This window comes from Protopterus annectens, chromosome 6.part0, assembly GCF_019279795.1.
Source record: "Protopterus annectens isolate FY-2018-M chromosome 6.part0, PAN1.0, whole genome shotgun sequence".
Classification (NCBI taxonomy): Eukaryota; Metazoa; Chordata; order Ceratodontiformes; family Protopteridae; genus Protopterus; species Protopterus annectens.
Window position 1 is genome coordinate 329,130,199 of NC_056737.1, and position 23,380 is coordinate 329,153,578.

Sequence of the window (23,380 nt, forward strand, 5' to 3'; positions counted from 1 at the left end):
GCATCTGAAGTTATTTGTCGCCAGGTCCTTTAGTGCAGTGAAAATCTTCCCCTAACTGCTTCCAGAGGTAAGCAATTGGGCCCTCTTACAGCAGTGCTGATAGAACTGTCCAGAGAAAGAATCTCTGGAACCCTGGTTTCATGGGTCACCTCTGCGGAGAGATCAGATTCTTCCATTAGTGCTCCCCCCTCTGCCCTGAGGAGGGCCACCATGATGTGTGTCCTGAAAAGGCCCTTGGAATTTCTTGGGCCACATCTTCCCTCTCCTCTGATTCCTAGAGTAGGATCACTGGAGAGCAGAAAAACATATGCCCACTGCAGAGAGGGTCTTTCCATCTTTTTCACACCTGGCTAGAGTTTCTTTGATGTTGGGATCGAATAAGAAGGATCTGTCAAAGGCAGCATTGACAGAGGAAGACTTAAATGGCTCTGAAAACTCACACAAGTACATCCAGATGTGACGCCTTATGGCAACACCTGAACCCGCTGCTCTCATCATCCCTTCAGCTGCATGTGCAATGAGCCTCATGGACGAGTTGGAAATAGACTCCAGGGTGGCTAGTTGGGAGGCCATTTTATCCTGGACCTCCTCAGACACAGCTCCTGCTACAATATCTGATAGCTCCTTGATCAGATCCCACTGGAACCTAGTAAAATGTGCAATAAAATTCAAAGACCTAAAAGTGAAGGCCGAGTATCCGTACACCTGCTTTGCGAATCTGTCCACTGCCCTGGACTCTCGATTAGGGGGATGAGTAGTGGAACTCTCTTCAGCTAGTTCCTTTTTGGTGGCTGCCACTACCACCATAGCATCTGCTGCCAACCCCTTTGCCCAGTGCTGGTGGCCCTATGGAGCAGATAGTATTTTATCAGGTCTTCGGGGAATTGGCTGTATGAAATCAGGAGCCTTCCAAACCCGCTGCGCAATCATTTTAATAAGATCATGAGCAGGTGGGGTCACCCAAGAAGTAGACGGGGTGAGCACCAAAGGTCTGCAAGTACACTGACTCCTTAAAGGTAGGGTCTTTGGGCTACCAATTACCCCTTTGTTTCAGAATCTCTAGAATGTCTCCAAAGGAGATGTTTTCTGGGGGTGACTGGGTGGAACCCTCCCCATCATTATTGAATTCAGTGTCTTCCATGAGCGATTCCTCAGGGAATCTAAGTGTTTCCTCTTACACATCTTTTTTCCGGAGTGGCTCCTTAGTGGGAATCTCTGAGGAGGGCTCGGAAGAAGAGGGGCCCTGTGTAGGGGTATCTTGCAGCCTTCGTGCCCACTGTCCGGATGTGGAGGTTGGTGGAAGCTCTGAGCAAGAAGGAGTTGTGTGATAAAACTCTGACACAGAAGGGGTCAGCTGAGAGCCTGCAGAGATCAATGCCCTCTCCATCACTTGGAAGGCAGGCCTACCTGAAGAGGGATGGGAGCCTGGAACCAAAAAGGACAACCTTGGAACTGAGGTCACACCCTGCTCTGAGACCCACTTCCGAAGCAAGAGCCAAGGAAGATCTCACACCTTCCGAGGTTCCAGGAGTCAAGGACAACTCTGAATATAAAGCTGGAGCCAATCCGAAACTCTCAGAGCTGACAGTGGAGCCATGGCCTGGGAATCTGTCAGTTCCAAAGGAACTGAAGAAGTCAAGGGTGATTCTGGAACCCAAGGGCAAAGGGCTGTCAGCATCAGAGCACCTGGAACCGGAGGGGTCAGAGTGGGAAGCTGTAAACCCTCAGAAAAGGTTAGAGGAGGAAGATTCTGTGGAGTCCTGGGAGGAAAATCCCCAATCCAGAAGGGAGAGGGTCTGTGAAGAGGCATAAAGACTCCTGGCCATTAGAGCTCATCCACCAACCTCACAACATCGACTTCAGTACGACTCCTGGAGGAACGGACAGATAAACCTGATGGGGATTCTGGCCTTTCAAAAAAGGCACTCAGGAGCTGTCCCATAAATGGGTTAATAGAGGGAGAATACCTCGCCCAGGGTGTGAGAATTATACCTGGTTTCAGCACTGAAGGAAGTTCCAATGACTGAGGAGGTGTAGCCAGAGAGGTCAATATCAACCGGGAAACTGAAGAAGTCGGTACTGAAGAGACCAGCACCAAGGCTTGCCGTGCCATAGCAGATGGTGCCAAGGAAATTATCAGTTCTGAAAGTTTTCAAATCTTAGCCTTGGTTCCAATGAAGTGGTGGGAGTGGAAGGCTTATGCTTCTTTGCTACTGACACCGAGTGACTTTTCTTGGCAGCAATGTCAGATTTAGAGGGAGGGGGCGCTTCAGTCTTGGACAATGCCTCTTCAAAAGAGGACTTAATTAGCCCTTTTAAAAGTAATTTATTTCTGTGCTCAACCAAGGCCCGGTTGCTGAAGGCCTGACAAATAGTACAGTCCTGATCCAGATAAGCTGGGCCTAAACAATATACACAGGAAGAATGCCCATTGGAATTGGGCATCTTACGTCCACAATCCTGGCACTGTTTGAAGCCCGTAGTGTCTTTAGATTTCTCAGTCATGTTGACAAACCGAAAAGAAAAACTAGGGGTCAACAGGCAGCAAACAAACAAACAAACACACACACACACACACACACACACATGCAAACAACAGACAGAAGGAAAGGTAGAAAAGAAAGACTACCAACAATGGTAGGTTAAGGCTACCAGAATATGTAGAGAAAGGAGGAGATACTACCAATGATGGTAGGAAAGAATACCGTATGGTAAGGAAAGTACAATCACTCAGCACAAAAGTGGGTAGAGAGAGAAAGAAAATAAATATATAAATATAAATATAGAAAAGCAGGTATATTGAAGTAGAAAAACACAAGAAAATTTCACTTAGCTGCAAGAGAAAATGGCTGATGCGTCTTGCTACAAGAGCAGCAAATGAGATCTGAGGTAATATGGAGAGGGGTATTGTGGGTAGAGTCTTAGCAAGAGAGTTTTTGACTGGCTTGAGCTATGTAACGGCTGAGCTGGTTCCGAGGATTGGAACTGTGTCAAAAGGTAAAGGATAAATGAAGATTGACAACATCAGATCAAGGTTTAGTATAATCAAGATTCCTCGAGCCCCACAAACTTAATGCGTTCAGAAGTTCCGAGAGTCAGAGACACTCCCCCACTCAAGCCAAGATTAAATATAAATAGCACTAACACTGATCTGCAACAAGGCCAGGTCAGTCAGAGACCCCAGCCTAATTCCTTGTACAGTATTACCTTTTTAATTTTTATCACTCTTTCTGAAATCAGGAACCTAAAATCCAGAACCGAATGTTAAAATGTTTGGCTAAAGAACTTCTGTAATTGTGCTGGGTGTCCCTAATATGATGGTCTTTGAGAGGGGGCAATGGGGCCAAAAACTATATATCATTTTCATCAGTGTCTGGACCCACTGTGGAATGCATATGATTCATGTAAATTCCTTTTGAACATAAATAGGAGGAGAAGGAGGTACTTTTTTTTTTTATTTTGTTCCTCTTCTCTTGATGAGACAGATAATATCTTAGTGAAGGTATAGCTTGCATTGGTTCTACACCATACCTAAACAAGACCGGTATTACCAGCAGTGATATTTGTCCCTGATTTAGCACTTTGTTGGGCAATATGTAAATATTCAATACTCAGTATTTTTTAATCAAAGACCTGCATCTGTGGAGTTGCTAATGTTGATGCTGCTGACGGTACTAACACAGGTGATGCTGATCACAGGTCCTTCAACAGTAAAGTTTGGGAGGTATGCTTACAAGTTTCAGCATATGTCTGTATCTCACCAAGATTTGAAGGGCTCTTGAATGTAAAGAACACTTTTTTGCTCCAAAGAAGAGATATGGTGTTGGCACTTTTATTTTTAAAACTGACTGGACAGATGCAGTTGACCTGCTCTTCACCCAATTGTGAAAGTTGGGAGCCATTGAAGGTGTATCATCAACTGAATTTGAAGATGTTATAAGCTATTCAAACTTTTCTGACTACTGTTTTCTCAATAAGCTTTCTGCTTTTATTTCTTGCATTTTGGAAGAAGCAGAATATTTAGGGGGGGGGGTTGGCTTTCTCCACTTTATGCAGGAATTAACTTTCCAGGTTTCTGTGATTTCCTTACTGTTAGATATGACTATACTGCTTTTAAACATTTTAATTTGGTGGTTTTACTACTTTATGCAGTGCTCACAGGAGTTATAAGTATGACTGGATCTCAGAAAAAAAACAAGCTTTTATTAAATTCTTGGGACAGTTTACCAGAAGCACATTTGTTCATTGTTTTTGTTGGAAGAGACACTGGGCCAGATTCCAAAAGAGTTGTTGCTTTGTGTAAGTTTGCCCTGATTCCAAAAGACCTGCTCTCAGTGTAAGTGACTGACTTTGGTGCAAGTTCTGTCTATAAGCAGACTTGCTACAGAGACCAGATTCCAAAAGACCTGCTCTAAGCCTGCTCTCAGTATAAGTGGTCACTTACATGGAGAGCATACCTCTCAACTATCCAGATTTTCACAGATTGCCCAGATTTCTGCCTCGTATTTTGGTCTGTTCTTCATTCCTTGTTGTTCTGGCCAATCTTTGGCAAATCATTGAGGATTAAAGTCAGGAAATACTGACAGATATCTGAGTTTAGAGTTTAAGACTTCACATACCCTTCAAGAAATTCATGCTAATGCAAAACTTGTTATTGTATCAACTTTCCATGTTTGTAAGAGTAATGTTTAAAAATTGGCCCCATTTTTGGGCCAATGTCCCCCCATTCTTTATGGCTTTATCCAGATTTCCTGCTGGAGATCAAGTCTTTTGGAATTGGGCCCATTGATCTAAAGGCAGACACTGGAAGGAACATGATCTCATGATGATGTTCTTCTTTCGGCAAAAAAAAAAAATGCAGATAGTTACAAAGTTTAACTCTGGCATCCTCACAAAAACAGAAATATAACTATATAGCTAATGGATTTCAAGTGGTGAAAATAACTGATTTGAGCACATGCCAGCAATTCTTAAATGGGAAGCATACTATACCAGAAGTTACTAAGCACTTCAGAGAGAGACAAAAACTGACCTGTGCAAGGAAACTTTAACGCTAAGTTTAAAATGGCTAGAACACACACATCTTCACTAGTGAGTAAACCCAAATGCTATGATTTACTGCTGCAATGACCATTCCTAATGTAAAATATTTTAACAATGCACTGTTGGAGTAGGAAGAATACAGTAAATGTATTAATCTGTGAACAGGCAAGCAAATATAGGAGAGAAACTGTATCAATTTCTATAAAGACTGCTCAATGCCAGGTTACTTCTGTTAGTGAGATTGATGAGGGTTTAGGCTGGTAAAATTCAAGATTGCAAGTACGGTAGGTATAAAACACAGTCATTATGTTAAGACCAGGGAGGGGGAAATATTTATTTATTTTTATTTGACATTTGGTAACCAGGAAAGTCCGACTGGGTAGAGATTACCCATTTTCAGCAGCGGCCTGGGGAGAAAAGCTTCCCATAAAGACAGACAGAGAAGAATAACTTCATAAAGGACCATTAACAATGAAAAATTACATGTAAGGATATGTAACATGAAAAATATAAAAAAAATACATAGTTGGATGCAGGATTTACTAGCAAGATTATTTATTCAGTTTAGTATTAATTAGAGTTGATAAAAAGGGTATAGATTGATTAGAGAAAGCAGAGGATAAAGTAATATAGTAAGAAAGTATATAAGTAGAAAGTACTAGATTGCAAGGTTGTCGAATTATGGTAAACAGTATGACAGGAATAGGGGGTATAAGGTGGAAGAGTAAGAAGTTAGTAGTGCTGGAGGATATTAAAGACATGACAATATCAAGGTAGGAGAAGAACATGAGCATATCCAGGATTTGGAGGGATGTTCTTTAAGGAGGGTCTTGAAAGTTTGGTAGTGAGGGACTTGGTTAATAGATAGTGGCAAGTTGTTCCAGGATTTGGTTACATAGTAAGAGTAGAGATTGAGACCACTGGACCACAGTGGTTTATAAATAGATAGGAGTTGTTTGTCAGAAGAGCATAGTTCCTGACCAGGAAGATAGTATTGAAAAATGAAGGAGATAGCAGGAGAAACTAGGCAGTTATTGAGTATTTTATGAGTTAGTAGTAGCTGGTTCATGTGTACTTGGAGTGGAAGTTCAAGCCAGTTAAGCAGTTTAAAAAATAGGCAGTGATGGGACTTGTGAGGTTGACCAGTAGCAAATGTTTCTGTTTTGTTGTAGCATTGACTATGTTTAGTTTTCATGGAGGAGTTGAGATTAATTAGAATAGGAGAGGCATAAATAAGGGAAGGTAAGAGGTATGTGGTGGTGAGTTTAGCTTTAGTAGAGTTGGTTAGGAATTGTTTAGCCCTATATAATATGCCAAGTTTTTAATGTGTCAATTTGATAGTGTTATTTATGTGCAAGTCATTGTTATCAACAGTGACATCTGGTAGTTTAGAGTGAGGGATGACCTCAATTGCTGTATTGTTTAATGATGAAATGTTGAAGTTTAGTTTGTCAAGAGAATGTCATTTAGGAAAGAATAATAGGAATTTTGTCTTCTTGGGATTAAGTAAGAGCTGATTATTGGTGAGCCAGACTTTGAATGAGTTAAAGGCATCTTATGTTAAAGTTTGTAATTGAGTAAAGTTGTTAGAGGAGCAGATTAGAGTCTTCAGCATGCTGCATTAGAGTTGCCTGTTTAGAGACAGATGAAAGGTTGTTAATAAGTATATTAAAGAGGAGACGGCCTAGGATAGAGCCCTGTGGAACACCTGTGATGACTGGTAGATAAGGTGATTGAGTGGAGTCCCATTTGATGGACTGATGTCTTTTAGATAAATAACTGGAGAACCATAGTATGGTATTGTCCATAGAGCCAAGGAAATAAAGTTGAGATAAGATCCTAGGATGAGAGACAGTATCAAAACCTTTAGATAGATCAAGGAATAGGGATGAGACAAACTTATCTATGTCTCTGGCTTTGTTGACTGAATCAGTGAAAGATAAAGGAGCTGTGGAGGTACTGTGTGCAGGTCTGAAGCCATGCTGGGTAGAAGAGAGTAGACTGTTTACAACTAAATAATGACAAGCAGGAAGCAGAAAACCAGACTTTAATCACTCTCCAGGGCTTCGGCAAAGCCTTCAAGGAGTACAAACTAGTAAAAATCCACCTTCAGTTAAATACACTTAATTAAACAATCATCCAATTACATGTTAAATTAGTAACCTCCAATTACATTCCAGATTAAGGCCCAAAGGAGACAAAGTATTATATTTTAAAATAAAAATACTTTCTTTATTTAATGTTTTTTATACAAATATTCAGAATAAAAAACAGCTGAAACTCTTTCTAAACCAGTGGCTTTTAACCCTTCAGGATTCAAATTATGAAATAACAAAATGTTTAACCACAGGACTCTCTTCCTTTTGTTTCATAATATTCCTAACATGTTCCTGGAGCCTTACTTTAAATTTCCTTTTACCTTCCCCTATGTATACAAGACCACAAGAACATTATAGGGCATATAGTATGCCCTCAGTCTCACAGGTATATCTTTCATTGGGATAGTAAACCTGGCCACTTATATGTGTAAAAGTTCTGACAGCATAATTACATACCTTACAACAGCCACAAGAGTATGTACCCTTCATATTAACATTACTAACATTTCTACTACACACAGGAAGTTTAAAATTGTTATGCACCAAGATGTCCTTTAAATTTCGACCTCTTCTAAAGGAAATAGCTAAATTAGGGGAAATTAACATTGCTAAGTCTGCTGAATTTAATAAATATTTCCAATAATACTTCACCAAATTCGTCAAAATAGTGCTAAAGGTTCCATATGTTGAGACAAAATATATTTGTCTTCTATCATTATTTTTTTTCTTCTCTCTTTATAGTTTACTTTCCTAACACACTCATAATTATCATTGTCAGAAGAATCAGTTATAACCTTCTCTATTGCCACCTGTACTAAATAACTATTATGAGCTCTAGATGTGAACATATAGCATGCATAACATCCACTTCTCTATAAAAATCACTATCATTATTACACAATCTCCTCAATCGTAAACACTCTCCATAAGGGAGAGAAGTTATAGTATGTGTAGGATGGCAACTGCTCCCCTCTAAATACTGATTACCATCTTCAAATTTTTTATATACTGTTGTTCAAAAAACATTATTTTCCTCCAAAATTAATTTCAGATAAAAAAATGTAATGTGCCTGCCTACCTGTAAGGCATCAAAAAGAAGGTTAAATCTATTATTTTGTAGTTCTGCAACAAAGGTATGAACTTCACCCAAACCTCCTTTACAAATGAAAATAAGGTCATCAATAAATTAAAAATATTTAACATTTTCCTTGAAGAAGGTGTTGTGATATAAAGATTCTAATTCATATAGCCCCATCACCAAATTGGCATACATGGGGACAAAAGATGCCCCCATTGCATTGCCCTGTATTTGCTTTTAAATTTGATAATTAAACATAAAGAAATTATTACTCAAGCAAAACTCTAATAGTTCCATAATATAATATGATTCTGGGCTTTCACCTATAAAATATTTAACAGCTTCTAGTCCAAATTGCCTTTGAATGCCTGTATAAAGGCTAACAGCATCAATACTAATAAAAATATTTCACTAGCCAGTGAAGTCCTGACAATTTTGTCAGAAAATCTGAACTATTTCTAATGTAACAGGGCAACTTCAACACATAAGGTAGCATATATTCATGTAAAAATAAACCAATTTTAGATAAAAAAATACTTCTGTGCAGAAACTATAGGCCTACCCTTAATTGGCACTATTTTTATGAATTTTAGGCAGGCAGTAGAAGACAGCCAACTCACTGTCCTGTGGATTAAATTTCCTTTCCATATCAGCACGAGAAAAATATTTCATTTTCACACCCTTTTCAATAAGTAACTCAAACTCCTCAATGGCTTTTTGATACTCATTTCTACAACTTTTTATATGTATTTTAATCATTCAAGCGTGCCACACACATGCTAAAATACTGTTCAACATTCATAATGACTATTTTGCCTCCCTTTATCTGAGGGTTTAATTACTACTTCCTCATGTTTAGCTAGCAATTGCATTTATTTCCATTTTTGAGCACTTAAATTATATTTCACATCAGTTTTATTTTGCATAAAACAATTATAAGCATCTTCTATGGCAAAATTCAACATATGTGAAAAATGTTTGTTTCATGTTGATATGGTGGAATAAAATCACTGTTAGACTCTGTTTTACTAGTATCAAACAAGCTATATGCATTAATAGCATCAAAATCAACAGTCTCCTCTGGGTCAGATAAACAAGAATAAAAACTTTCCTCATTACTATCATTTGAATATTCATTAGACAAAACTTTTTCATTTCTTTTAGCAAAAAAATGCACTAAATGCAACTTTCGACAAATACATCGCACTTTAACTCATAAAGGCGAGGCATCACTGTTGGTATATATTTCAAGCCATAGTTCAACATTTTAACTTGAATATCAGACAAAGATACACCGGAAATATCATGTATTATGGAATTCAAAGTAATTTCAGTACCGTTTACTCATCTTGTAATTCCTGGCGCCATCACGGCTGTTGTTAACTTCCGACTGGAATCTCCCTCCCTCTCTTGCAGTCATTATGTCCCTCTTCTTGCTTTTTGTTCTTATTCCCTTTCCAAAAGTCATTATTTAACTTTGAGGGATTTTGGGGTGCTGGCAAGCATGGAAACTGTTCTCTTTCTCCTTCAGTGGATATGCCAGAAATGTCTGACGCAAAGGCCACCCCCCTTGAAGCTAAGGGAGATTTCTTAAAGGAACCAGAGCCAATTTTATGGTTAAACCGATCCTTTTTATACCAAAGAAAGCACAACCTCCCTCATAATCTTTCAAGACCCTTTTTAACTTGGTGCTTTTCCATTCAATTAATTCTTGCTCATGCTTTTCTAATCTTTGATTAATGTCTGATAAATGTCTCTCCAAGTGCCCAGGAGCAAGCAATTTAACCAGATTATTATGTGTACTTTTAATCTCACCTCTCAGTATGTTTTGTTTAATACAGTCCCGTTCTAGCAGAATGGATCTACAGCACAACGATGTGCAGCGGCTAATAATTTTTTAGAAAAATTCACCTCCACTTCATCGGACATATCAAAAGGGGTAGAGGGGGTTTTGAAGGCTCTTAACCCCCTAGGTGTAATGTCAAGGTCTATATATCTCTGTAGACCTAACATGTTAAAATAAGTTGCAGTCTCTTTATGTAGTAAATATTCAAGTTTATCCAAAAGAGCTCCTGACTCACCCGGTAAGGATGAAGAAGGGTTAGATTCACCACCTGCTGCAAACAGATTCTCTACTTTGTTCCTTCTCTCATGTTTGAATTTATCCATGAAATTACTGGAACCAGACACAGTGTTACTTCTTCCACTAGCACCAGTCATTGGAACAATGCTAGCGGTGTCTGAGTGCACAGTAAAATTATCCAAAGTCCTCTGGGTATTATCCAGTGTATCTTCTCTGAGAATTCTAGGTTTGTTGAAAGGTTCACTAGCCATCAAAAAAAGCCACAAAATAAAATACTACTAAAAAAAGTAAATATAAAATAACAACAACAAGTAGGAACCAGAAGTAAATGGTGGAGGAGTTGTTTGTGGATGCATTTTTCAAGAATTTTGGATAATGGTGACAGTACTTCAATAGGCCTGTAAACATATATTTCAGTAGAATTCACAGCCTTGTGTAGTGGGATAATGAACTTCTTCCAGAGGGATGGGACATATGTTTCGCTGATAGCTCTATTGATGAGTATAGAGATAGAGTAGGCTATGGGATCAGTGGCGATTTTTAGAAATTCAGTAGGAAGATTGTCAGCAGAAAGAGTGCAAGGTCTGAGTTTACTGAGCAGATATTTGATAAGAGATGTCAGGACAGGTTTGAGGGAGAATGGAGATTGGAAAGAGGTTGTAGATGATGGGAAGGTAGTAGCGGTAGAGGATAAGCTGTTGGTAATGTTGGAGATACTTTCTATAAAGTAGAAATTAAATAGGGAGGCTGTGTCAGAGTTAGAGTGGTTGGTGGAGGGTTGTGGTACTGAGTTCCAGCATGAAGAATGTAAATTGCCAGAATTTATTTGGATTGGATGTAGAGGTATACTGAGATTCTAAGTAATATAATTTTTGTCTTTGATTGTGTTTTAACTAGATTATGCACTTCTTTATAGTAGACAGGTTGGTAAGAAATTTTTAATTCAGATATGTTTCCAGGTCTTATCTCTGTCACCCATGATGGATTTAGTATGTGATGAGAGCCAAGGAGAGAATTTAGATTTGATTATTTTCTTTCTGGGGGAGCTAGGCTATTTAACATAGTCAGGAATATGGAGTTGAACTTGTTGACTGGTTCATCAGGAGGTAGGTATTTAAGGAAGGGCAATTTTATAGAGCTCAAAATATTGATAAACATAAGTGAGTTGACATTAGTTAGGTCACAGGTGGTTTTATAAGTGTGTTGTTTGTGAGGGTAAGAGTTAAGTCTGCTGAAAGATTTGGGATGATGATCACTAATGGCATCAAAACGTATTGTAGACTTGAATGGAGTTATTAGGTGGGAGATTAAAATCTAGTCTATGACTCAGACAGTTTGGTTGGATTTATTGATATATATGGGGTAATGTATTGATTGAGGAAAAAACAAAGAGATTGATACTATTAGTGGGGAAATGTGTGGAAAGTTTCAGCCTGTCATTGTTAACATATCCTATGATTATGGTTTCAAGAGAAATGTTGGGTGACACCCAGGATAATATGTCTTTTAGAGTAGATAAATCATTGCCGGGGGGTGTAGAGAGCAATAATACAGAGGTGTTTGTGTTTCTTTAACTTTAAGTTTGAGATAATTACTTCAGAATTGTTGAAGGTGTGGAAAGGGCTGGTTATAGGGGGGTAAGGGAATAATGTGACGGTATAGGCTAAGGCAATACCTCCAGCTTTTTTATTAAGATGGCATGCCCTTAGTATATTAAAACCTAAGGAGGTATTTCAGAGTCTTAAATGTGGGATTTAAGCCAGGTTTCTGTGATGACAAATAGGAGAATACCGGTCAGTCCAAGCGTGCAATTCACTGACTTTGTTACAGATACTGCATACATTTATAGAGAGAAATTTGAGCTTAATGAGACTTGAATTAGTGTGACCAGAGGATGGAGGAGGGAGTGTTGTTTGGCTCTGGATTAGGGTAAATATCTCCACATAGTAGTAAGAGGGTTTTGAACATGTGAAATAACCTAGTTTTAGAAGAGGAGTTATAAGAAATGAGTTTGGTATTAGGTAGGAGAATGAGGTAGTCAAATATTTTTAGTTTAACAAAGAGTATGGGAGAGATTTGAAAGAAGTTAGATGTAATAAGAAAGGAGTATTGAGCAGAGTGGTGATACAGTGAGGAAGTGCAAATGGGAGACATAGGCCTAGGTGGGATTGGGATATAGTAGGATGAGAGAGATGAAAGAGAGAAAAGGAGTAGCGTGAGGAGACTTAGAAGAATCATGGTGAAGTGGGAAGGAGGGTAATATTATGTTACAAAGGAATGTAGAATATATACAGAGAGTTTAAGGTAGGGGTAGTAACAAGATAGTAATAGTGAAGTGAAAGAGTAGAATAGTATTGTAAAATGGCTTTTGGAGAGTTGAGCTGGAGAGGAAGAGAAGTGGAGTTTGAAGGATAAAATGTTTTATTTAGAAGAAGAGTATTGAGTATGGTAGGTGAAGAGGGTGAAGAGTAGAGTAATGGAGGTGAGTTGGAAGGAGGGGCAGGGAGAGTAGATGATGTCAGGAGGGAAGTGTTATGTATGACTGATGGCTAGAATTGAGAGGAAGTGATATCAGAAGGGGAGTGATTTGTTGGCTATAAATGTAGAAATAGAAGGGGTGGGTGGAATTTGGGGGTAGGATAGGGGAGCAGAGTGAGCCCTTGTGTAGTGCAGGTGAATGGAGCGGGTAAAGACCCTGAGACAGGTGTCATACAGCCAGGTAAGTCCAACAGAAACGATCTATGATAAAGCAGTGAAAAATGTGCCATAGGAAATTTCTTATATCATATGAGAGGGAGACCCAGCAAAAGTTTACAACACACTGTCACATTAAGGTGGACTAGGCACTGATTATATTGAGTAGGAGAAACTTAGGAAGCTGGACAGAAGAAGCAGTGTGTTAGCAACTAATTATGTGTCCACTGAGATTAAAGAGAGGGAAGTGCAAAGGCAGATTGATGAAGAGGGGTAAAGAGTGTGTTAGTAAATAAGTATTTGCTAGTTAAATTTGTTTTAGGATAGAAATGCAGATTCTAACTAGATATTCTGGTCAGGCTTTTATTATAGAAATAAAGACTATTTCACAGTGTCATTAAAGCAAAGCTGTCCTTAGGTAGTGGAGGGCCAGCTAAAGATAGGACTAATAGGACACTCTAAAAGATGTAGGAGTGTGCATGCTCGGCTACAGAATACAACTCCCTAGGTAATAAGCACACCTCAGGTGAGATAAAGAACTAGCAGAAAGCAAGTATTATAAATTGGACTTGCAGCAAATGAAGGTTTCACCTACACAATTCAGTTAAGGGTGTTTGCCAATAGGAATAAAATATTCAATTAGTTGAGTTATCTCCAAGCCGAGACCGAGTCTTTTCTGCCAGGGATGGTAAAAGCATGTTACCCAAGGTGGATACCAATGGGTCTTCTTGGAAGGGCATGAAACAAGTTCAGTTAAGGGCATTTGCCAGTGGGAATAAAATATTCAATTAGTTGAGCTATATCCAAGTCAAGACTGAGTCTTTTCTGCCAGGGATGATAAAAGTGCATTGTCTGAGGCAGATAGTGATAGGTCTTCTTGGACGGGCAGGAAACAAGTTCAGTTAAGGGTGACTTCCAGTGGGAATAAAATATTCAATTAGTTGAAATATATCCAAGCGGAGGATGAGCCTTTTCTGCCAGGAATGTTAAAAGTGCATTGCCTGAGGCAGATACTGATGGGTCTTCCTAGAAGAGCAGGAAACAAGTTCAGTTAAGGGTGTTTACTAATGGGAATAAAATATTCAGTCAGTTGAGCTACAGCCAAGACTAAGTCTCTGCCAGGGATGGTAAAAGTGTGTCGCCCGAGGTGGATACTGATGGGTCTTTTTGGAAGGGCAGGAACTACAGAGCATGCACATTCTGTAAGACTAAGACATGAAGGTGGGGGAATCCTACACAGACTACAGCAGCAAATAAAAAAAATTATGGACTCCATAGGGAAGATGTCAGAGGTGGCAAGAGCTTGTATAATTGGAGGAGGGGGACATGTACTGATTCTTTCTTTTTATGCAGACTGTCTAAATTTTGGATGCCTAATTCAGACAGTATGTGAGTTGCATTTGTATAACAGACAACTTTGTTTTTCATTTTTTTCCCCATAGAATGCTGATGCTTCCTTCTCTGTCTTTTCATTTCTTAGAGAGAGATTTCTGGTGCTGAATTACGCTCATAAGTTTGATGAAGGGCTATTGCAGCTTAGTCAGTGGGTGAAAGAGGGTAGTCTGAAGGTAAGTGTCTGGCTGATTCATTTAAAACATTAAAATATTCATTTATAATACCTTCTAAAATTCACAATGTAGATTTCTGTTACAGCAAATCAACAGTGAGTGAATCCACACTACAGAGAACTAGCAATCTTGCCATTGTGTGATGGCTTATAAAATGGGTAAATGATATCTTCCTTTTTGGTATGAACACCAATTTTTTAAATAATAAGTGAACAAAATGCAGAAGAAATTTTGCAAAAACATGTTACAAATTTACATCCTTCCATAAATCTTTCAAAACATCTTGCGTACATAGTAATAACATTTTTTTCAGGTTTTCTTTCATGAAAACAATCAGTTAATTTTTTTACAACATATTAACCAATTAGCACTGCAAAAAATACCTTATAATTCCCTCAGTTCTTGACTCATGAACCACAAAGTAATACTTAACCTCCAAAAACAAAAAGCAAGCTATTTGGCACCACTCAATATCAGTACTATTGGGGGTAAACCTCCTTCAGATAAATTGATTGTGGCTAAATCAGTCACTAACATACTTTAATACCCATAATGAGAAATCAAGGGCAAAAGTTACCTCACTTCTTTTCATGGTTAGGAAAATCTTACCATACCTATCCAACCCAATTAGGGCAGCTATATTCAAAGGAATCCTTCTGGCACAACTTGAATATAGACCAGCTATAATAGCCATAGCCTATAAAAAAACAACCACACTACAGACTATTGAAAACAAAATTTGTTGCCTCATCACTAATTCACCCTGTAATGAGCACCACTGCCTCACCCTCACAAAATCCAAATATCTCCCAGTGCAGCATAGAGTACACCAGCTACTAGTCTCTCTCATCTTCAGACTTCTCCAACATAACTCATTCCCATCGGTAGATGCTACACTTTATACCAAACACACACACACACACACACACACACACACACACACACACACACACTACTACCTCAGACTCCTCTCCTAACCCCCCCCCCCCCATTCCACTCCCAACAAGCCAGGCTACACTGCACCGACCACTCATTCTGTTTCTATGCTTCTAAACTATGGAACTCCCCCTCAACACCTAAAAGAACAACAGTCCCCCTTCTCCACCTCCAGAGCTGAAATTTAAAGAAAAAATTCCTCCACACCAAATCAAATTGTACTTGCCACTCAGCAGGCCACATGACCTGAGGGTCTCTCAACATGTAGTCTTACTCTTTCTCAACTACATGAACCTAAAGGCCTTTCAACCTGCAGCCTTTCTGTCAACTACTAAAAACTCTTAACTCCACCATACACAACCTTCCCTGCCCAGGCTGACTCTCATTACTCCACAGCATTTCTACCTAGATGTAAGGCTTTAATGTAATCAAATAAAACTGTAAGCACGTACAGTTTTTGTTATATATTGTTACCTTCCATTCTGTTTTTGATTCTTGCTTCCTCTCTATTATACTTTTATTCATCTTTGTGAATTATTTCTCCTGGGAAGTATCTGCAAATGGTCAGCTGTGATCAGTGTACTACCCTGGTAAACAAATTTAAAATAAAATTAACAACTCAAATGAAAAAGTTTGTTTTCGTCTGTGAAATACATGGGAAGTAAAAAAAAAAAGAGAGAAGAAAACAACAAAGACTAATAAATGAACTGTTGAACCTTTTTTCCAGACTTCATCTTTGTAGCCATCAGGAAAGCTTTTGCATAAAATTCCTACATCTTAGCTGTTATGGGGGGGGGGGGGTGGCACTAGTCGCTTCCTTGACCTTTATAATATCTAACACATCTGATTGTCCTCCCATTTCACTGTTGCAATATTAATTACAATAGGGATCCCACGCCAAGGTTGGCCTGACATCCAGCCAGTAATAAGGTACACAATACATCACACGTATGCTCCTTGCATAGCATAGAGCATAAATGTGAAGTCCTAACTTACCAACCTCAGAACTTTTTTTGCTGCCAGTCCAAATGCCATCTCTTGATCATTGGTCTGAAAGCCTGCTCTGTTTGCTGGTTCACCAAGCTGTTTCAGATAAGTGCCCCATTGGGGTTTTTATGGTCTTATCGTTTTCTTTTTGTATTGTTGCTTATGTGGTTTCATGTCATCCAGAAAGGGTAAATGCCAGTGTGGGAGACAGATTCCCCATAAAAACTGTCATGAGCAGTGCTTGATTTGTTTTAGTGCTACCCACAACTATATGTCTTGTTTAATTTGTCAGGCCTTGTTTCTAAGACTCTCCATAGTTAGCTTATTTCTTTGGCCTTGTATTTGGAGAACTGAAAGACATGATGGAAGGAAGTTCCTGCTCCGAGGGTCAGCCATCTGTGAAGAACAAGGCCAAGAAGTCTACGTCCAATTCTACAGCTGTGCTGCCACTGCTGGATGTCTCTCCTGAGGCAAGTGAAAGCCCAGAGGATTGCCTGGCTCTGCTGTTGGATTCTTCTGCTGCAACTGTTTCAGAGGCCAGCATGGATCCAAACTTATGCACATCCTTGGAAACCTTGCAGACGTCCATTTCGGACATTCAGGGCGAACCACAGCTGATTAGTTCCAAGGGTCCAGGGGTGTTCCTCAGATTTTGGTTAGAGAAGAAGTCCCAACTATTATTATTGAATGCCATCTGGGGTATGAGCCCTCTAAATTTTATAAGGCGAATGTCCCTCTGATAAAAAAGCAAAAAACTAAGCAGGTTTCTCCAGCTCCTAAGGACCCGCAGAGTGAATCACAAAATTTCAAAGATTTCACTCAATGGTTGTTTAATGTCCTGATGGCTTTGAAACCTCCTCATGGAGTTTCTGTTCCTGCTCCCCCTTGGTCCTTTACTCTTCTCAGAAGGTCTAGGGAACAGGATTCCTCTAAAGAGGAGGTGGATTCAGATGAGGAATCCCTTGCTTATTCATCTCAGATGTCCTCTCCTTTAGACTATGGGTCTGAGGAAGAGGAGTCTAAAACTCCTGATACTCCTTTTGAAGAAATTTATTTTGAGGACATAATATCCAGAATGATTGAGTTCTTTAAATGGGATTTTTCCTAAGTCTCTAAGGTACAGAAGAGGTATTATGAGCTCCTGCAAATGGACTCTCCTAGACTTTCTGCTGTTCCACCTGTTTTGGCTGAATTGTTGGATGCTTTTTCTACTGCAAATAATGCTCCTGATTCCAAGCCCTCTGCCCCTAAGAAGTCTGATAGTTTTTATAGGGTGCCTGAGGCCTGCAAATTTCTCTCTAGGTGTCCTTCTGCTGACCTGTCTGTGGTGTCTGTGGCATCTGACAAGCCATCTCAGTTGCTGCCTTCTACTAAGTTACTTCCTTCTGATAAAGACAGCAGAACTGTGGAAAGGCTAGGTAAGAAGGTTTATACCTCTGTTACCTTAGCTTTTAGGGCTGTCAATTATCAGACCCCTATGTCCAGATACATTTTGGGTCTTCTTTCCCAGGCTTGTCAGGTAGTTTCTGATCTCCCGGACTCTGAAGGGAAGACTTCTGCACTTTCCCTGTTAGGGACTTCTTCCCAGGTAGCTTGCCATTCCATTAAGTGTAGTTCTGATGCACCAGTTGCTTCTTCTAGGGCTGCTGCCTTTGGTTCTGTGATGAGGAGATATTCCTGGCTTCAGCTTCAACCTTTGCCTGAAGATATTAAGGCTAAGTTGATGGTTGCTTCTCTGGACAACAAACACTTTTTTGGTGAAGCTGCCACTAATTTGTCTGTCTCTTTAGGATAAGGGCAAGGCCTTGAAGGAACATAAATATGTTTTTGTTTCTCCTTTGCCTAAATTTCAAAGGAATTATCCTAATAAGCCAGCCTTTGTTTGTAGGCAGTCTTGCCCCCCCAGTAAGTGTAAGAAGGATGGGAAGCGGGCTCCTCCAGGTAAAGTTACCCAGACTTCTTCTCCGCAGAAGTCTCTCTTTCCTGACAAAACAGGTGTTGTCTGATTATCCTGTTCTTCTTAGCCACATTCCTCTTTCGCTTCATCTTTCCCTTTCTATTCCTGTTTAGTTAAAGATTACTCAGGACTTCTGGGTTCTGTCCATTATCCACCCAGGGTATTTTATGATCTGGAAATCACTTCTCCCTTTTATGGGCATTTTTCAGCCCCCTTAGGAGCAGTTGCATTTCTTTTCAGGGGTGCATCGGGATCTTTTGACTCAGGAAGCCATTCAAAGTTCCAGTTTCCCAAAGGGGAAGGGCGTCTTACTCCACAATATTTTTGGTGCCCAGGAAAGAGGGCACTTGGAGATCTATTCTGCACCTCTCTCATCTAAACACCTTTCTGAAGGTCCCCTTTTTTCAAATGTTGCCTGTTCAGACTTTGTTCCTTCTACTAATTCCTCAGCCTTATCTGGTGTCTCTGCACCTCAAGGATGCTTTTCTTCATATCTCATTCATCCCTTTTCAGAAAGCTTTTATGTTTCTGTGTTGCTTCCCGGCATTTTCAGTTCTTTGCTTTGCCTTTTGGCCTTTCTATTGCCTCAGGGGAATTCACCAGATGCCTTGCTCCTGTGATTGCTTTTTGCAGGCTAAGGGGGATCAAATTCTTTCCCTACTTGGACAACCTCCTCTTTCAGGCATCTTTTCCAGAGGTCTTGTTGCAAAATCTCCAGTTTGCCATTTTCTTTCTGCAGAGCCTGGGGTTTCACTATAAATTTCAAATAGTCCTTTCTGACTCCTTCTCAGGATCATGTATTTCTGGTTGACTCTCTTTTGTTCAAGACAGCATTGGCTGCCTCTTCTTCTGCATTTAGCCAAGGGCAGTCATCACAAGTTACCTCACAGAGTGGACCTACTCACACAAGACAAGGGATCTCTCCTCCATTCCCACCTGCACACTCTTCAACTGACACTGTGGATGATAGGATTTTGATTCCACAGACAACTTTTTCTGAGGATGTGCTTAGGGTCCTGCAGGAGGCCAGGAAACCCACTACTAAGAAATCCTACTTATCCAAATGGAAGTTTTCTGTTTGGTGTCTTTCTCATAACCTGGATCCACTTTCTGTGGATGTTCCTTTGGTTCTGTCCTATCTGTGTGAACTGCTCAATGATGGGCTGGCTTATTCTTCTGTTAAGGCCCACTTCTCAACTATCTCTGCTTGTCTTCCTTGATTACCTCCCATGGCTTCTAGGTTTGAGGCTAAACAATTCCTTAAAGGTGTCCTTCATATTAGGTCTCCCAAAAAGCCTGTTCCTCCTCCCTGGGATATTAATTTTGTTTTGGAAAAATTGACCCAAACTACTTTTGAGGCTTCAGCTTCCTTGCAACATTGCTCTTGGCAGACTGTAGTTTTGTTAGCTCTTACTTCTGCCACACAGGTGTCTGAACTTCAAGCCCTTATGGCTTGTCCTCCTTTTTTGATGTTTCATAAGGACAGGGTGTCCCTTTCTACTAATCCTTCTTTTATGCCCAAGGTGGTGAATGAATTGTCATGTAATCAGTCTATTTATTTGCCCACTTTTTTCCCTTCTCTGCAATCTGCCAATGAGAAGGTGCTGCACACATTGGATGTGCATAGTCAACTCAGATTTTATTTGGATAAGACTAAGACTTTTCTTAAATCTGATCAACTCTTTGTTTCCATTCATCCTAGGTCATTGGGATCGGCTGTGTCTAAGCAAACTATTTCTTCTTGGATTTTTAAAGCCATTTCCTTTTATTATTCCTTTCATGGTAAGAGCCTTCCTTCTTCTGTTAAGGCTCATTTTACTAGGGCTGTGGCTTCTTCTGGTGCCTTTTTCAAGGGTTTGGACACTATCTCTATTCTTGAAGCAGCTACCCGGACTTCTGAGCACACCTTTACCAAGCACTACAAGTTGGATGGAATTTCCTTATCTAGAGCTAGATTTGCTAGGGACATCCTTCATGGGGTTCTAGAGTGCTCTGCTGGTCCTTCCTCCTCTCTCTTCCCTCTCTTCTTCCTCAGCTTTTGCACTCTCCCTACTGTAATGAATATTGCAACAGTAAAATGGAAAGACATAGTACAGTTATGTAAGCTCTTGTTATAACGGTAGATGTCCTTCTATTCACTGTTGCAGTAGTCTCCCCCTCCCTCCTCCCCTGGTCCTTTTCTCTTCCAGATGTACTGATTACAACTCTCCTGCTTGGACTGGGGTTCCTACTGGGGTTCTCAGTTCTGATGATGGTACATCACCTTTATGCCCTACACTACACGAGGGAGCATACATGTGACATATGGCAAACCTTAAAGCAATCTAAAGGCTTTGGTATACTGGACGAATGTTGGGCCACCCTTGGCAGGGGATCCGTATTGTAATGTTGTAATGAATGCTACAACAGTAAGAGAAGGACATCTACCATTATGGTAAGATCTTACACAACTGTACTATCCGTACAGTTCTAGAAAGAAGTAATCAATTATTCATTTTCAGGACCAAAGCATTGAATTTATTTCTTTCGTCCTTTTCTTCCCTAAAAAGGCTGACTCTGTAACATAAAACCTGAGATGAGAAGGTTGATCATAGTCAACTGAAAAGGACTATCTGCATGCCATTAGCCACCCCCCCCCACACACACACTCATAATGCTCTACCAACTAACTTTCTTTTCAGCTGTTTTTTTTTTTGCCAGACAAAAGTGCTTGCACACACTTATTTTCATGCTGATAAAATCTGTGAGAAAAAAAATTAGACTTTTCACCTCAAAACTATTTTTTGTCTATTTAAGTTTTCCGTCAGAACTGATATACTATCAGCCCTGTTTGCTTCCTTTATTGTTTAAACGTGCAAGTTTTACTTATATCAGCCACACCCAAAGCCTTCGCATGATTTTTTTTTGCCTCATCTTAAAGTTATGTTCCTGGTTTCTAAAGTGCTGGTTCTCCACCTCATTTTCTGATGTTTGTTAACTTACTGTACTCCAAAATAGATAAACTTAAGTTTTGCAGGATAAGAAGCAGATCTTCAAAAATGCAAGTGTGAGCAAAGGAATCCATTCCAAGACAAATTCTCCAAATATGTCTTTTACTTGGAGAAGAGCATTTTGCATAGAAATGTGGTGCTTGTGAGTCATTTACTCCTTCTACACTTAGAGATAGGAAGAATATGTTGTTTTGACCAAAAGCTGTGCCCCCTCCTGACAAAGCCTCAGTCTTGACCACCATCTCAAAGTTGACCCCCTTGGATTCCGAGTCCCAGCCCATGGCTGAAAAGCTTTGACAGAAGGTTAGAGGAAACAAGAAATAAAAAAAAGAAAATCATAAGATTAATAATGATAGACATGACAGAGTAAATGATTCCTGTCTAGGTGTGCTATTATCCAAAAATGTAGTACAGAAGAATCTTCTTAACTCATTTCCCTTTTGGGATGCCTAGAATACAGATCATAATTGTGGTGCAGTAGTCTTCAGTTAAATCAGTCATAACAAACAAGAGTCCCTTTTTCTTTTTAACTCTGAAGTTAGAAAAATATTTGCCTCTTCCAGGCTTCATCTGCTAGACAGTTTACCTCCTTCCATAGTCTGTACATGTCTGCCACTGAATTACCACCAAGGACACCTTCATCCATGCTCCCTTCAATGGGCCTGTGTTTTGGCCCAATAGTAAATGTGGACACAATCATCACTGTTGTTTATGTTAAAATGCAAGCTCCCCAGTACACATTTTCTTGAATGCAGAGGAGCACACTTCAGCTTTGGTTCAATTGTAGCAGAGAGCATCAGAACAACCAAATGTCTCAGAGGTAGCAATGAGGCCTCAGCAACTTCCATTATGGTCACCAACCCAACTTGATAAATAACTGGTATGAATAGGGATGCTGTGGTTCATCTTCCACCAGGCAGCAGTCTAATCCCCAAGACCTAACCTGGCTGCCTCATTCTGAAGGCAGATGGGAATCATCTGTCCCTCCACATAAACACAGGACAAGTGCATCAGGCCAGTAATATCAACAGGCCACACCATTCTTGTCCTTATACCTCTCCTGCTAACAGTCTCTCCCACTGCCTGACATCAATCCCATCAAAAATGTGGCAAGAAAAGAGCACTAAAATCTTATACAAAAAGATTCAAAGACAGGTCCCACCAGCCCAAAAATGATTGAGTTATTGTTTAGGTTCCTTAAGTTCTGAAAAAGAAAAACATCCTCAAACCTGTACTCAATTTTAGTAATCTTGACAAAGTTATCCCCCAAAAATCCTTTAGGTGGTTATGGTGCTGTCTTCCTTCCCCATCACAAGGAGGCTGTGTGTGCTGTATTGATCTCCCAGACACCTACTATTGCATAAAGGTAGACAACAAATCCAGATGATTTCTGACAGCTCAGCTGACATAGAAGGATAAAAACCTGACTATGACCCACATGAACAGAGTTCTATTTGTAGCACTGGCACTTGCAGAAGTTTGGGGGGGGGTACAAGGGCATATTCCCATGGTTCATGTTCCTGTGGTTAAATCCTGGTGAGACAAAAGATGCCACAGGAGTGATGGCTTCAAAGGGTACAGGGCTTTTCTGAGGGAATACGTTGTGGAAATTAATTACATGCCTTCACTGATACTTGAAAAACAACAAATCCTGAGCATGTTACCAGGCATTTGTGTTGGGGTTAGGGAAAAACCTGAACCACCCCTGATGGCTGCCTCATTGATGGTGCCTCTTAGTTGTCTGTTGCCCTGAAGCTTGTGGAAGGAATGGACTGGTATACTGAGATAGGTTGTGATGGTTATGAGACTGTGGGGTCAAAAATCAGAAAAGAATTCAGAATATTTTTGCATTTCCGGGTAGGGGCCAGTTATTTTCATTTCTTGATACTTCCATTCAGCCCTTAAGGTGTCCATAAAATGCATGCCTGTAGTTGTAGTGAGCCAG

General features: G+C 39.9%; 1 protein-coding gene across 1 annotated transcript in view; it reads left to right on the top strand.

Moving 5' to 3' along the window:
• LOC122804301 (prostaglandin reductase 2-like) overlaps nt 1-23,380 on the top strand; it is a 332,343-nt gene that overhangs the window by 251,874 nt on the left and 57,089 nt on the right. Inside the window, exon 8 of the mRNA XM_044074091.1 lies at nt 14,478-14,565. Within this exon, the coding sequence (XP_043930026.1) occupies nt 14,478-14,565 (88 nt within the window). The remainder of the gene's footprint in view (nt 1-14,477; nt 14,566-23,380) is intronic.